This window comes from Cavia porcellus, unplaced genomic scaffold, assembly GCF_034190915.1.
Source record: "Cavia porcellus strain 051 isolate PalLab524CR breed Dunkin Hartley unplaced genomic scaffold, mCavPor4.1 scaffold_23, whole genome shotgun sequence".
In the NCBI taxonomy this organism is placed as follows: Eukaryota; Metazoa; Chordata; class Mammalia; order Rodentia; family Caviidae; genus Cavia; species Cavia porcellus.
In genome coordinates this window covers 3,378,401-3,394,153 of record NW_026947506.1, presented here as the reverse complement: position 1 = coordinate 3,394,153, position 15,753 = coordinate 3,378,401, and the positions used below count along the sequence as shown (strand labels likewise).

Here is a 15,753-nt window from a genome sequence, read left to right as displayed (position 1 = left end):
GCATGCAAGGTGACTGTCTCAAACCACAGGCTCTGTGCTGGGCCTGGTAACACACACAATCCCAACACTCAGGGAGGCGGGGTCAGGAGGGTCACAAGTTCCAATACTGTCAGGACAACTTAGTGAGACCTTGTCCCACAATACAGAACACTAAACTAGGAAGCTGGGGTGCAGCTCTGTGGTGGAGGGCACCACGGTGTTTACACTCCACACGCTCACCTTCCTCACATTTGTGCTGTATCCTGAGCCCCCCCCCCCCGATTTCCACCATCCATGAGGTTAAGACATTTTATTATAACCATTTGGGGTCCCCATCAGGCCCCAGGGTCAGCTCCTACTGCAGGGTGTGCTAGGGGAGATAAAGTCACAATATATCACTTAAAATCTTTAGCAAGGCTCTCAGAACCAGGCAGGGGCAGAAGCCACCACAAGCCCTAGGGGAGAGGCCTCTGGCTGTGACCGCCTCCTACCCTGCAGAGGGAAGGGACTCCTGGTCACTGCCACTGTCCTCTGGGGCTGCAGGAACCAGTGTAGGCTCCAGCAGGATCCGCCTCAGGGTAAAAACAGGGCTGGGCACCCCGACAGGAAGGTGGGAGAGGAAACCTGAAACTTGCCTTTACTGCAGTTTGTGACCCCGTCACCCCCAAATCCCTGGGACCCATGAGAGCATTACAACTGCCAAACAGCACAGTCTCAACTGACTTCCTCACACATAAGCTGCTGCCAAACAATCTAAAAAATAAAAGCTAAGAATGTAATTCCCTTCACAAGAACACCAGGAAGAATAAAATATTAAGAATAGATTTAACAAGTATAAGATTTGTGCACCACCAATAATAAACTTTAATTGCCCTGCTGAGAACACCAAGTAATTGAAGAGATGTTCCCCATTCGTGGGCTGAAGCCTCAGTGTGGTTAAATTGACTTTCCCCCCCAAACCCGAAAGATTCTGGGGTTGCCTCAGTGAAATCCCAGCTCACACGTCTGTAGAACCTGACAAAATGACCCTAAAATGTATATGGAATTAGAAAAGACTGTAGGGACGGGGCCCTGCTGAGACCACGGGTGTTCAAAACCACTCAAAAACAGCAAGAGTTAGGGTGCGAGACCTTCTAAGTTTAACACCTAACTACGAAGCTGTCCACGGAAACGGAGGTGGAGGTGGAGGACAGAACTCGCCATCCAGAAAATGGCACTGGGGTTTATGAGCATTGTGGTGGGTTCGCTAACAGTCACCTTGTGACACCCAGCGCAACTGAGTCAGCGCGGTGCTGGCTGGAAGGGCGGGCACCTGAGGATCGCTGCCCACAGCACAGGCGGAGAGCTGGAGGGGAAGACTGCTGTGGATCCTCCCGGAGGAGCTCGGCACGCTGGTTCCCTGATATGAACTCGGCTGTTCCCATCCTCAGAGGAGCTCGGGTCCTCGCCGTCACTGAGGATGGCTGCAGCTCTCTTTGGGGGAGCTCTGGTCCTTACCTAGAGCGTCGCTTGCTGGCTCCACTGCAGACCCCTCGCCTGCTGCCACAGCTCCTTCACCCCCAGTGCAGACTTTCTAGCTCCCGCCGCTGTCCTTTGGGCCTTCGCAGTGCAGGTCCTTAATAGACTCGCGTGGGACACTGCCGTGGGTGCTAGGTCTTCAGCTGGACTCATGTAGGATGCTGCCGTGGGATCCAGGCCCTCAGCTGGGTTGTTTGGGTGTCTAGTGGGTGGGCAGTTCTCCTGCGCTCTTGGGCATTTGACTCTTTGGATGAATATTATAAATTACCCTGTAAATTCTGTGTCCTGTATTAAATGTGTTCCCTCGTAAACACTGAGTACACCAGACAGTGAACAGCAGACAACGGCCTTTTTAACAAGTGGTGCAGGGCCAACTGGATATTCCCGTGTGAGATGAATGTGAACCCTCACCTCGCACCACAAGCAAACATTTCCAAAATGGGTCGGCTTTAAAGGGCACAACTACCAGAAGATGACAGGGGAGAAGACCTTCGAGGCCTTGGGCTTGGCGAAGATTTCTTGGATATAATACTAAGAACAAGAAGTATGTAAAAGAAAAATGAACATCTCTGTACGCCCCATGATACAAAGATAAGTGGAGGAAAAGCCCTCTGATCAAGGGCTCTATCTGGAAAACACAAAGAGCCCAAGCTGCGTGGGCAGCCCTATGAAACGCACGCAGGTCTGAACAGACCGGCCAGAGAGGCAGCATGCATAGCTACTGAGCGGCTAAAGCAGACACCACTTCCACCTCCACAGGATGGCTGGCACCAAGGACAAAGCTGGCAAGGGTGGGGGACTAAGGATGCCCACGGCTCGCTGGTAGGAACACAGGGCAGCGCAGCCAGCTGGGAAAACCGCTGGGCATTTCTTAACAATTGCAGCCTGGGTTTGCCTCCTGACCCAGTCATCTGCCGCACAGGAAGACTCAGTCATGGATGCTGTTAGCAGTGGACTGGCAATAAACAAGCACTGTAGACCACACAGGTGGGCCTGCTGGGTGACGACCAGCGGAACACCGCTCAGCAAAACGCGGACGCAGTGCCCGTGCTGACGGGTCGAACCCCGACATCACAGCGCTGCGGGAGGTCACGCCTGCCTCTGTGACGCAGCTCATACCAGCAGGGCCCGGGGTGACCATGGAGGCGTCCAGAGGCCTGCAAGAAGAGCCTGCTAAGTGTGTGTGTGTGTCAGTGCTGCTCTGACTTGACAGGTTTGGAGATTTTTTTTTTCTTTGAAACAAAGTGGATTTGAGGAAGAAAAAAAAAAAAAAAAACAAGCACTCGTTAATAACTCAGATGGCCTTAAAGTTCACACAGGTATTGTAAGAGTCCTAGTCCAGCTTCCCAGGAATAAACCTCCCCTCACCATCCCCACCATACGCGTAACCATCACTGCAGCAGCCGTTACACACCCATCACACTGACTAAACTGAAAAGATTTGTAAAGTGAATTGGCCCCCAAAGGATGCAGAATTTTACTGACTGAACCTCGTTCTTCTGGCAGGAATTCTGTTCCTGATGTTTAAAAGCAGTTACACTTGCTAAATAGTGAGCTCTTCTCCTTTGTGCAGCTTTCTAAGCTACTGTGCTTCCTTCAGTAATTCATTAGCCACGTCCCAGGACTTTCCTAGGATAATGCAGAAATGTGAGTGAAAAGTGAGGTACTAGGTCACTGACAGTATCTGTGAAAACACAAGAAAATGTTCAAATTTCTACTCCGTCATCAGGGATTTCAGTGTGAAGTGTAAGAGGGGAGCGTGTAAAAAAAAAGGTATCAGAGTTTGAAAAGTAATTAGCAAATGAACAGATATTTATCTTTGTGGAGAAAAACTATCCAAAAACATGTAAACCATGGAACTCACAGTCCAAGACCAAGAAAAGTTTTGTAATTACGAACTTTATTTTTACCTACTATGCCAAGATTTTCATGAAAGAGACTTTACATCTGGTCTTTACACTTCACTTTACAAGCAAGTTCTAATGTACAGTATGTACTCTAAACCAGTTTTTAAAGTCAACGTGGAAAACAATACTGTGGGTATTACTTTTGTGTTTAGTCGTGATTTAAGAGACCATAAATTTTCAGGGCATTGGTTTGCTCTAGCAATGCTTTACCAAGGAGAATGTGGGTAACTTTCCCCCCAACAAGACATGTATTTTTAATAACTAGTTGTACATTGGCGCCAACCTCCATAATCATTTATACAAACGTATTCTCAAATGGCTGCAATAGAAAACAGAACAGAACATGTAAAAACACTGAGTAAACAGAATTCGAGCATCAGAATTAAGTTGCAAGGCCATCATCCCCAAGGAGAAACCTAAGGTGTCTTATAATTAATTTTCCAATGTGTGCACAAGCACGCAGCGGCGCAGCCTGAAGGAACAGGCCACAGGACCCTGCGTGAGGAGAGGTGGGGCGCCAAGGAGCAGGAGCGGAGCCTTGAGCCCTGGCAGCCCCAGTGCACCCCGGGGCGCAGCTGTGAGAGCAGCCACAGAGCAAGGCTGGGAAGAGGCCTGGGGGGCCGTTCTCTTCGCTGTGTAACGTGAGTAAGTGACTTCAGGGACAACGGAACGGTTAAGGACAACGTGGTTTTTTAATGGCAGAGGGCCACGCTGGGGACAGAATTTGGAGGGGCTCCACCGCTAGCTTCTTCACACAGCAACAAGGCCAGACTCCACTAAGCCACACCGGGGAGGCGTCTTGGCATTTCAGGCACAACTCCAAGCAGTTAAGCTCTTTTAAAGTGCAAATCTGATATATTCTTTCATATCCAGATTTTACTTGTTAAAATACTTTGTAAGTCCCCTAATGTCTATATAATACAATGCACAGTAGTCTTAGATGCCTGGAAATATTGCACAAGTGAAAATGAGACTCCAAAAGAAAAACGCTAGATGGTCGCAGGTATTAGAAACATTCTAAATGACGTGACTTTGTAGTCCTTTGTTTACTGCCTTAACATACTCTTTAGCTAGACGTATAAACTCCTTCGGGCCAAGCTGTCTTTGAAAAAACACGTGCTCCTATAATAGCCAAATCCATGGTTCTGCATACTCTCAACTTCCCCTTTCCTAAATGTGAAACAAACCCACCCAGGGCAACTTCTTCCTCAGGACTGTGAATTTACACATCTCCAGGTCTTTGCTGACCCCACGGTAACTACGAGAATCGGTGACCTCAGCTTTTGCAGGAGGGAGGCTTGGGCCAGAGCTGATCTACAGAAGTGACAGACAGACAGACAGCCCAAGAGGCTAGGCTCTGATGACTGGGCCTGGTGATGCACATGTCCACTTCTGACTTACACTGACTAAGCAACCAGCATGACACTGCAGCTATTGAAGAAAACTGCAAAAAAAAAAAAAAAAAAAACTTTGTTACTTGTATGAGCAGTCTAGATATTTTTGCTCTTAAATACGCTTCATAATTATATTGATGACCCTGTCTTCTGCCAAGAGCAGGGCCTAACAGAGGTACAGAGAAGTGGAACCATCCATGAGCTAATGTTTCTGCAGGTTCACCAAAGAGAACAAAAACAGCACAAAGGCATAAATACTGGAGTCAATACTTTTATGTTACAGGCAATATAGACACTTTTTTAGACTAGGGGGTTAAAAATAAAAATGTAAAAAGTTTTCCCTAAGGATAAGGCCAACTTGTAAATGATATTTCATAAGGCTCTATACCAAACTTCTAAACAAACCAGAAGCCCACTGAGTAATTCACCAGCACAATTTGCTTTGCAGAAGTCAGACAGTACCCAACCTGCCAGCCATGAAGTCAGCTTTCCGTCTCCTTGACAGTCAGAGACCGCATCCCCACCTTCCCAGCAGTGCCCGCCTAGCCCGGCTCCGTCCCCAGGCAGAGCTCGGCTCAGAGCACTGCGACTCTATGCCAGCAGGGCTGGACCGCGCAGCACAGGAGTCTGCACACCACACTGAGCCATGCCGCCCATCTGGAGCCAGTCTAGGACCAGGTTCCTGGGGCTGCAGGCAGGTGGCCCCGGGAAGGAAGCCTGCGTCCACATGGAGCACACACCGCTCTGCCAACCCCACTCAAGCACTTGCTATTTTCTGCTGAGAGAGAGCAGGTAACTTCAGGAATGCACATTTCTTAAAGAAATCCCTAGAAATTCGAGTGCTTTTTTTGGACTGAATTTCTTTTGATATATATTTGATTAATCAAAACATAAACTGATCTTTTAAGATATTTTGTCTAAAAAGACTAATTCCAATTCAGTTAGCCTCGGACAACCAGCCTAAAGATGATGTGACCTAAGAGAACAGAGGGCAGATTTCCTCCACCGCCTGACAGCTGGCCCAAATCGTGACTGGGTGCGCGTGCGTGATGGCTTGGAGGTTCCACAGCTACCTGGGCAGCACGTTAAAATAAAGGAGCGTTTTTCTCTTAAAATATTTCCTAATAAAACATAATTTCCCTGTACCGTCCTATTTTCCTTCCCAAATCTACTTTTCAAGGGACTGTCATTCATACATGCACCAACTGAAAAGAGAAATCTAGGAAACTCAAAAAAGCAAAACTGTTATGAATTGTTTTTCAAGAGTCTTTACATTTTAATTTTTCAAAATATTTTAACTTATTTTGCTATAGAAAATAAACTTTAAGTCTCTATGTGTGGGATACTTGTATCCCAACAAAGTTTTGTGCAAATATTTCAAGTTCATTATTCCAGTCTTCGGATATTAGCAGAATCAATAAATATAAATATTATAATAAAGACTTAATTTAAAATATATGCTGTGGAACCTTAAATCAGCTATGATGGGTAGGGTAGGTCTACAGGGTTCGAAGCTGAACTGTCAGCAGAACTCTAGCACCAACACACGTTACAGACAGATCCCCATTAGGAATGGGTTTCGAGGTGTACCACGAGCTCTCCACAACTGCCAGTACCAATACAAGCACAGTAGTAATGTGTGTATGAGGAACAAGACGTTAAAGCAAAGTGTAACGGCTTATATACAATACTGAACACTTTCAGCGGGGCAATCCCTCTGGAAATGAACAAACTAGTAAAACTTGCTGATTCCAGCAGGGGAAAATGAAACGTACACAGAGCTCCCAGTAAAGCCTGATCTCTTTTATTTGTCACAAAGCTTCTGCATAGCCGTTAGAATGCACAGACACTGGCCAGAGCTCTGCTCGCTCGCAGGTGACCACCTCTGTCACCACCACATCTTCAGGTGATGGCAGCTGCACTGCCGGGACAGTGCCTGGGGTGAGCTTGACACCTCAGCGGCACAGGCCACAGGAGGAAGAATCAGCGAAGCAGCTCTTGCCCGCTCAGTGGACATCACGACCTTCACAATGCGCAGGGACGGACAGTGTGACTGGAGCTGCGAGGGCCTCCGAGATGGTCAGCAGACTTGTGTTTACCTGAGACAAGCGTGCTCCCGTGGTGTGTACTTCAGCCAGGACACGACGTGGAGAAGCCCAACTAGTGCAGACTCCCCCGACTTCATTTTGAGATTTGCAGGCTTTCAACAGAACCTCCAACATGGTAGCAAACCGCACATAAAGCTATTACACAACAGACTTTCAAAGAACAGCAAATGGCAGGTGCTGGCTATGCACTTAATATATCTTTGGTTTAGGAAGACGAGAATATCGATTAGAAGCCAAACAATCCCCAGAATGCAAATTGCCATTTGGAGTCTGCATGATTTCTTTCTGCCGTGCTAGCGGCCTTGGGATGCTTGTCTTGGCCTGGAAGTTCTGAGGCTCTAGTCGAGGGCTGGGGTTGCCTATCTGTTTTTGCTTGAAAGAGGTGGAAGGGGGACGGAGCTTAGATGCTTTCAAACTCAGATTGGTCAGGCTTGCTTGGCCAGATAGTGGCCGAGGTCTTGGTGAACTGCATGGTGTGACTATGAGAGACTTCTCAGAAGTGGAAGTCTTACTTGGAGAGGATGCGGTGTGTGGAGGAAGTGCTACAGAGCTCAAGAGGGATGGCCTGGACAGCTGCACGGACCTGGGTTGTGACGGGCAGCCCACCCACAGAGACGGGTCTCTTCCAGCCCCCGGAGCTTGGTCCCCTGCGCTTGACTGGGCAGCTGTTCGGTGAGAAGACAGCACAAGCTGTGCGCCAGTGCTCTGATTCCTTTCCAAGTGGGGAGGCTCTGGAGTGTGCATGGCCCTGTCCGAGGTCGCGCCACAAGGTGTACTCTGTGCTGTGTCCACCGTGAGCTGCAGGCTGGCGGGGCAAGGCCGGTCCTTCGAGCCGCGGCTGTCTTCCTGCTGCGAGCCGCGGGAGCAGCTTCCATCGGGCTGCGCACTGTCCTGACACGGGCCCTGGGCCGCGCCCTCACTGCGGGCCTCTGTGTGTGGCAGCTTTGTTAGTTTTCCCTGGGCGTGGTCTGTGGGTCTGGGAAGGCTGCTGGAAGGCTGTAGTACTTGAGGCTGTCAAAATTTAAAAACTGACATTAGTGACAATTTCCTTTAGTGATGGCACCCAGAAGTAACGTAAGTCGAAAGTTTCATATAGGATCTGCTGGTACTTGCTATGCTTTAAAACAGAAAGTATGTGGCTTCTTAAAAGTAAAACATGAATTGCAATATCAAGCCAATTCACGAGACACGAGAGAGTGGTAATGCAAACAAAAACACGACACAGGCAGGAAATGCTAAACAAGGCCAAAACTGAACAGGGGAAAAGAAAACCCTTAAAATACTTAAAAAGTACTGACTGGTCTTAAAAAAAAATTCTTGCCTGAACAGATTCATCAAATATTTACAACCGTACCTACAAGAGACAGAATGGTTTCTACAGCGCATTTGTTCAGGGCCACAGGTGCTCAACAGTTAACTGTGATCCTCAGAACATTACCCATTTTAATGCTCTGTTAAAAACATAAAGTTGTACACTATGTTTTAACATGGTGCACCTTTATACAAAATGAAAATTACAGCAGATATGCAAGCTTTAAAATGAACAATAAGTTGTCAGCTTATGTGAAATTGTAATTATTTAAACAAAAAAGGTCAGTACACTTTACTAAGGCTAGCCTGCCTTTAATAGTCCTGCTGAAAATTTTCAAAATAAAATATTTGCAAAGCTCATTTGTTCTGTCTCATTGTCCTTATGGCTGACATATGGAAAATATACCTACCATACCCCAAAGTAAACACCTCTTCAATAAAATTAAAAATGACCAGATGGCCGGGATTTAGCTCAGTGGCATAAGCGCCTGCCTGGCAAGCATGAGGTCATGAGTTCAATCCCTGGTACTAAAAAATAAAAAATAAAAAAAATAAAAATGACCGGATGTGGGGGCACAGCTTGGTGACAGCTTGGTTACTATGCACAAAGCCCTACATCCATCCACAGCACCACCAATAAACAAAAAACAAAACCAGATCCAAGAGGGGGCCTTTTACACGATGGCTGAGTGCGAAACAAACACGAAAGTCCCTCTGAATAGAAAGCAAGCACCAAAGCCTCCAGCGGCAAAGCTCCCAAGGCCAGTGAACCTCGCAAGTCCGTCTCAGCATCTCACTGCTGACTGTTTTCTATGAAAATCCCAAGAAACATGCAATTCTCGTTACCTTTTGGCATCCAGTAAAAATCAAATCAAATCAAATCAATAATCTTCCACTGGCCCAACTGGTTAAATACACAGAGCAGGGCCTACCAGGCCTGCCTTGGCACTGGGTGGGCAGCTACACCTGTGTAATCTTCACTTTATTACACACACCTTTTTTATTAAATAACAACGGCTAACATATCAAGGGTTTGGAGAAAAGCTTTGAAATGTGAACTTCAGACGACAGATCTTCACTATTACAGCAACTTTTCCACTGTGCTCGCCCCACGCTTTCACTGCTCCAACACACAGAGTCCTGCCTCCAGGCAGCAGCTCCCTTTCTCTGCTCTGGCGCCCCGTGAGTAGCCTAAATTATGCAGGAGCTGCAATCAGGGCTCAGATTGCAGCCAGGCGGAGGGCTTGGGAGCCTGGATGACCACACGGCCCAAGCTCACTTTAAACACAACATAAAAATCAAGACAACTACTTAGAACTGACCCCTAGGATTGTATGTTAAATCTTACTGCAGAATGTTTAACCTAACTGAGGTCAGCAGGGCATGGTGGCAAACACCTGTAATCCCAGCCCTCGGGAGGCCACAAATTTAAGACTAGTCCGGGCTACACAGTAAGTTCAAGGCCAGCCTGAATTACACATTGAGACCCTGTCTTAGAAAACCAAAAAAAAATACCAAACCAACTCAGATGCTGCCTGATGTTAAATCCAGACTAAGGCTTTTCACAATCAACCGCTGTGAGATGAACAAACTGTCCTTCAGCAGGACAGGTACCATAAATCACCACTAATTAATTCCACAGGTTCTCTTTGGCGTTCACTAGAAAATATGACCAAATCAAAGTGATCACAGCCCACAAATAATAGAAACATGGAGTGGGACTGTATTAAGGAAATTAAAATCTACCAAAGGGTTAGCTGGACAAGAAAGGAAGAGGGAAGGAGAAGGGAGCAGCACAAACGTTTGATCCTACAGGGATTTGACTTCATTTTCCAACGCAGCAGGGTACCCTTGTCTCACGTTAAAAACACAACTTCAGAACTCTGAAGTGTCAGTGCGATCTGGAAACTGACTTCCTGGTAACAAGCCTTTGTCGGTTCTAACAAGCAGGGCTAAGCGCCTGCCCATAATCTCCAAGGGAGCTGCAGTAACAAATCGGTCAGGACAGCCACGCCTTCAGCTCAGTCACCCTCTGCACTACTCCGATCGCTCTCCTCATCCTGCTGACCACTCCCTGTCAGAACAGTCAGTGGACACCAGGAAAATCAGCAAGGGCTGCTTGTGTTTCGTGGGATCAAAGTTCCACTTCAACTACTAAAGAATTAGGAAAAGACCAGGTTTTGAAGAATAACAACAAGATGAGTGTCTTACTTAAGAGGAGCTGGAGTGAACAGGGAGACAAATTACAAAGTCTAAATTAGCATCTACTCAGTGATTTCTACGTGCTAAATAATGCAGTTTCTATTTTCACTAAAAATTACTGTTAGTGGAGTGATCTAACTTCCCGGTCCCAAATGTCTTGTCTTACTACTGAAAACTATAGTTTAACAAATCATTTCCACTACTGTGAGCAGAAATGTCTCATTCAGAAAAAAGAGGGCAGCTAGGAGCCGTGGCACACTCAGGGTGGAGGCCGAGGCAGGAGACCTGGGAGTCGGAGATCCAGGCCAGCCTGCGCTGCACAGTGAGACCTGTCTCCAAACGCCAAAGAGAAAGAAGAATGGCTACGATCTGAGGACCAAAGAGATGGCCTGCTCCTGATATGGACAAGGCTACATGGAAGAGGCTGCACCCTAAGGACTGGGTCGTTAACAATTTCTCCTGGCAAGGGGCACCAGATGCTACCCTGAACTCTAGCAAGCAAAACACAGAGCAGTTCTGATGTCTGCTGCTTACCCTACAGCTTCCCCAACTCTACCCACTCACATAAAGGCAAGATGCTAACAGCTCATCTCTTCACATTTAGGCCATAAAAGATGCCCTTATACATCTTCAGAATGAGCTTAAATACAAAGGTCCCACAACCTCATGGAATGTAAGGAGGACTAGGAGGACTATTAAAGACTATTTATTTGTAAAATAGCTGTTATGTGCTATGAACCATACCAGGCACGGAAAACCTAGAGCCGAACATGACACTGTGCCTGGGCCTAACGGGCCTGCTGAGGCAGAAGGTCAGATCAACACAGCGTAAGACCACATCTCTAGCCTAACACATCGGGAACAAAGACAAAACACAAGCCTGAGTGGAAAGGTGACAAAAGGCATCCCCAAATTTGCATTCAATGTGCAATGGGCTTTACATGCTGAGTAGGAGCCTGACAGGCAGACTAGACAGGAAAACATCCTGGGGACCCAGCCAGGACACACCAGGCAAAGACAGGAAAAGCACGCGGTGCGTTCCACCTTCTCTAACTGTAAGACTCGATGTGGAGAGGGCGCTGCGGTGGGAATGTGTGCAGGCAGAGGCTGCTCCTAAGGGGGGGTGCAGGTGAAGCGGTTCTGACTGCATCTTAAGCCGCAGGTGAAGGCAGACACTGGTGAACCCGAGCAGGAATCGTCAAGCCCACTGTGTGTCTCTGAGGTCCCTGGTAAAGTCCTCTGGGAGGCGGGAGCCTGGCAGAGAGATGATGGGGAGGGGCCACAGCCAGCAACCCGGATCATTACAGCTTTCAATCAGGAACCCAACCAGGGAGGACTGGAAGCCTCTGAGGGTGGGGGTGTGACAGCAAGGCGGGCAGCACTCTGTGTCCAGGGTCTCTGGGTAAACCCGATGGTCCTCCCTGTCACACAAGCCTCCTGCTCCGGGGTTTCCTCAGCCAACTCCCTGAGCCTCTGAACACAGCGCGGCCGCTCAGCTCATCCTGCAGCCCGGGCAGGGTTGGCGGCCGAGGCTTGGAAGCAGAGTCCAGGCCCAGAGCTAAAAAGTTCAGCACCTCTAATGGAGTCAGCAAATCGACTCCTGTATTTGCTACACGTGTAAACCTCAACGCGCTATCCTGAGACCCCTCGGAGAGTCACGCCCAGCCGGAGGCGCGGGAAGCACGGTCCACACCGCCTCCCAGCAAACTCTGGATGCCAGGCGCTGAGCCGCTGGCACGCAGGCCATGCTTCCCTCAGTCTGTGCTGCAGTCAGAACTCCTGCGATCTAGGGCAGACTGGGAATACTGCTAGAAAATGAGTGCCTGAATACTAGCTGCACATTTAAAAACTTCTTCTGGCCATAAACTATCAGAGTCATATTTTCCTAACAATCAGTGATACAGGGTTAACGAAATCAAAACCAGTTTCAAAAAAACTGATGGGACGGGAAATCTGATCGGGGGAAAAACATTTTTCCAATAACTTTGGACTTAGTGTTTGGAATGATAGCAGGAAGGGCTGATTACATGTTAACAAACTTGAGCATAAATCTCATAAAAACCTACAGTTTAATCATACATAGTTTTTTTTTTTTTTCTTAAACTAAGCAGGCTGTGAGAACTATCTCAAGAAGCATTCAGCTGTTTTCTGATTTCAAACCTAACAATTAAATATGATTTATATATATATATATATATACACACACACACAATATGTAGAATACATACGGCATACAGTAAACATTCAATAAATGCCATCTATTATTCCTAAAAAGCATAAGAGCGATGAATTTCATCCATGGCTCTTGCAAATGGTCTTGGGGGAAAGACAGCTGCATAACAAACTAGCTGCTATATAATACATTTCCAGGCTTCAGATCCACAGTTCAGTAATGTTAGCGCATGCGTTAAGTAGCTAGCAGGCTCAGCGTCTGTCTTTACTGGCTTCTTGACGCTACAACTGGAGCCATGACTTGGAGGCACTTTACAGTTTGGAAGGCACTGCCAGGACTCCACCGAGGGAGGGGCCAGCCCAGCAAAGTGCTGCACCACTCAGCCTGCAGGCAGACTGACGGACGGGCGTGTGAATCCCAAGTCTACTCCACACTACGGGTAGGACACTGGGCAAATGACCTACTGCCCTGAGACGGAATTTCATAATTTACAAAATGAGGGTGAAACCAGAGCCTGCACCGATAAAACCGTTTTCAGAGAAACACGCACAGGAAGTGTTTAATACACTGCCCACGCATTACAAGCACTTGGGAAACAGACTCGGCTTTGAGCACACTAAGGGCTCCCTTTATCCAAAAGATGCCCCTTTATCCTTTACTGTCTTTTCAGAATGAATAAACTGAGGTTTAACGAAATAACATGTTCAAACTTCATATACATTAGCAAATGGCAAAGCCAGGATTTTAACCATCAAGTAATTTTAAATGCAGCACTAAAGCTTTACTACTTTGTGTTATTTGGGTAGTTCTAGGAAGTTCACAGGCTTTCAGAGTATGCAGCACAGATGACCGTTCTACTGTATTTAAAAACTCTACAGACACTCAGTACCATCCTTCAGGTGCCAGCTTTCCTGCACAACGCCTTATTTTCTTCCTAGGCAAGCGCACCGCCAGAGAACAACTCTCAGACAGCAAGCTCCAGCCACAGTATGAAACAGTACTTCCGCAAACAGGTGGCTCCACCTGACTACCAGAGGATCAAGGCAAGGCAAATTCTTACAACTGAGAAGTCTTCACCTATCCTGTCCCTTGTCCCTTCAAAGATCCCCAATGTTACTTTAAGGAAAAGCACTCACGCCAGGTTTTGTAACCATTGTTGTTCCTGGGGAAATAGTAAAAAGATGGCAGATAAAAATGTCAAGTCCTGACTGCTAAAAACTAGCCACAGTGTCCAGAGCAGAAGCAGGAACTGTTCCCAAGTGTAAAACTGCTACTGTGTGTTTCCACACACAGGAACTGGCTAAATCATCTGCTGGGTCCACAAATGCACTGTTACTGAACACGCTTCACTGGTCCAGGGAGACGGGGACGGAGTCATCTGCAGCATGCGTATGATCTCATGCAGGCGCCGGCATGCATCATGCAAAGTGGTGGAGGAGAAACCAGAGCACGAGGAAGGTGGGGGGAGAAAAGTCCAAAACTGTACCGTACCACGCTTTGTCAGAGAAGTAATGGACTAACTTCTCAACTCCTTGCCAAGGGCACAGTGGGAGAGCAGACAAGAAAAGACAGGACGACAGTGTCAGAGACCACACAGGACAGCAGGGCGCTCGACGGCAGCCGGAGAACTGTCACTGCGCCTGTGCTCATGAGCTTCCATGACGTGGGCATCATGAGACGTAGTTTAATAGGCCTATAGTTTCTAGATGATTGACTGTAAGTCGGTGTAAACATTTATGCCCATAGAAAAGTACGTAAGATTCTCACACTTGGAAGGAATTACCCAAATCTTACCAAATTTGAAAAGAATTTTAACATGATTTAATATCCATACTTGAAAGACTTAAAAAAGGTTTGGCACCTTGTAATCCTTTGAGAAATAATTTTGAAGCTTCCTGCATATTACAGAAGTAAATAAATTTCAGCATGCTAACTGACTTTGATTACTGCTTCTGCAGTAAAGACCACTAGACATGTACTAAACACAATGTAACAGATTATATTTGAGGCTCTAAGTTACTATGAAGTGGGAAGATTGACTGAGGCTCCCAGTATAATCAAATTCAAAGACTTTTCTCAGAAGTTCACATAAGGCCAATCAGTTTTCAGTAATTTTTTTAATGTTATTTATCTAGATTTCTGAAAACTTCCAGAGAACAAGTGATTGGCAAATATAAATTACTTCTAAGTTCAGAAATACGGAGTTCAATGACTTTTCTTAGTTGACTATTGGGTAGCTGCTTTTACAAATTATCAGAGCAATTAAGAGTGACTTAAGTATTTACATTGCAGCCTACTCAGTTTCACATCATTAAGTGCCTGGGTCCGCATCTTAAAGATACAGAGTAGTTCAGGGGGAAAAATAACATCTGAGCAGTCCTGAGTGTGACGATGTGCGTGGTCTGTCTGTCCAGAGTAAGACATTAATGCAAGAACTGTCACAGCAACAAACACCACTAAGGAAACAATCCCACAGTTTGACTTAGGAAAAGCTTTGTTCGGAAAATTCTGTGTCTCCCACATCTGCACATGTGGAGAGAAATGAACCCACACCTAGGTTTACAGGAAGGCCCACCAGACCTGCGTTAGATATGTTTCTAGTCAACTAAACAGTAATTACACTAAGTGCCATTTGAAATAAGCTGCAAAAACACACAGAGTACGTACCATTCTCAATTACCATACTGAAATGAAAAATTTCCATGTTGTAAAATGACATAGTTTTTATCAAGTTATTCTAGTTTCCAGTTCATTAAAAATATTTTATTTTTATGAAAAGTCACTCCCAGAGCTAATTTCTCATTAAATCAGTAAGTCTGAAGTTATCTCTTAGCTATAAAATCGATTACAGTCGCACTATGAAGTCAACCAGATTGAGCCATGTAAACTGTCTAGCACGTGGCCCTAGAAGGTGTACCTGCCTTTCAGGAACAGCCTCCCTCCCAGGCCTCCCCCCAGGAAGACCTGCCCGCCCGGATTTCACACGGGAGCCACGTCTCTGAAACTGGAAACCCCATCAGCACCACGCACCGTCCAGCCAGAATGCACCCACGCATGGCGCGCTAGCATCCAGCTGTACAGCGGTGACGGGAGAACCGTTCACCTTCGTGCAGCATGCTATACGGAAAAAGCAAAGCAAAGAAACTGAAAAACAAAGTAAA

The 15,753-nt window shown here is 46.7% G+C and overlaps 1 protein-coding gene across 14 annotated transcripts in view; it reads right to left on the bottom strand.

The window, feature by feature from the left end:
- Positions 1-3,380: 3,380 nt before the first annotated feature.
- Ccser2 (coiled-coil serine rich protein 2) overlaps positions 3,381-15,753 on the bottom strand; it is a 136,951-nt gene continuing 124,578 nt past the window's right edge. For 10 of the 14 annotated variants that reach the window (XM_063233713.1, XM_063233710.1, XM_063233712.1 and 7 more), the window contains one exon: positions 3,381-7,917. In XM_063233713.1, coding sequence (XP_063089783.1) covers positions 7,096-7,917 — 822 coding nt within the window. In that variant the 3' untranslated portion in view covers positions 3,381-7,095. Of the gene's footprint in view, positions 7,918-14,083; positions 14,124-15,753 lie in introns of all 14 variants that reach the window. The other 4 variants (XM_063233716.1, XM_063233720.1, XM_063233718.1 and 1 more) reach the window with 3 other exon arrangements.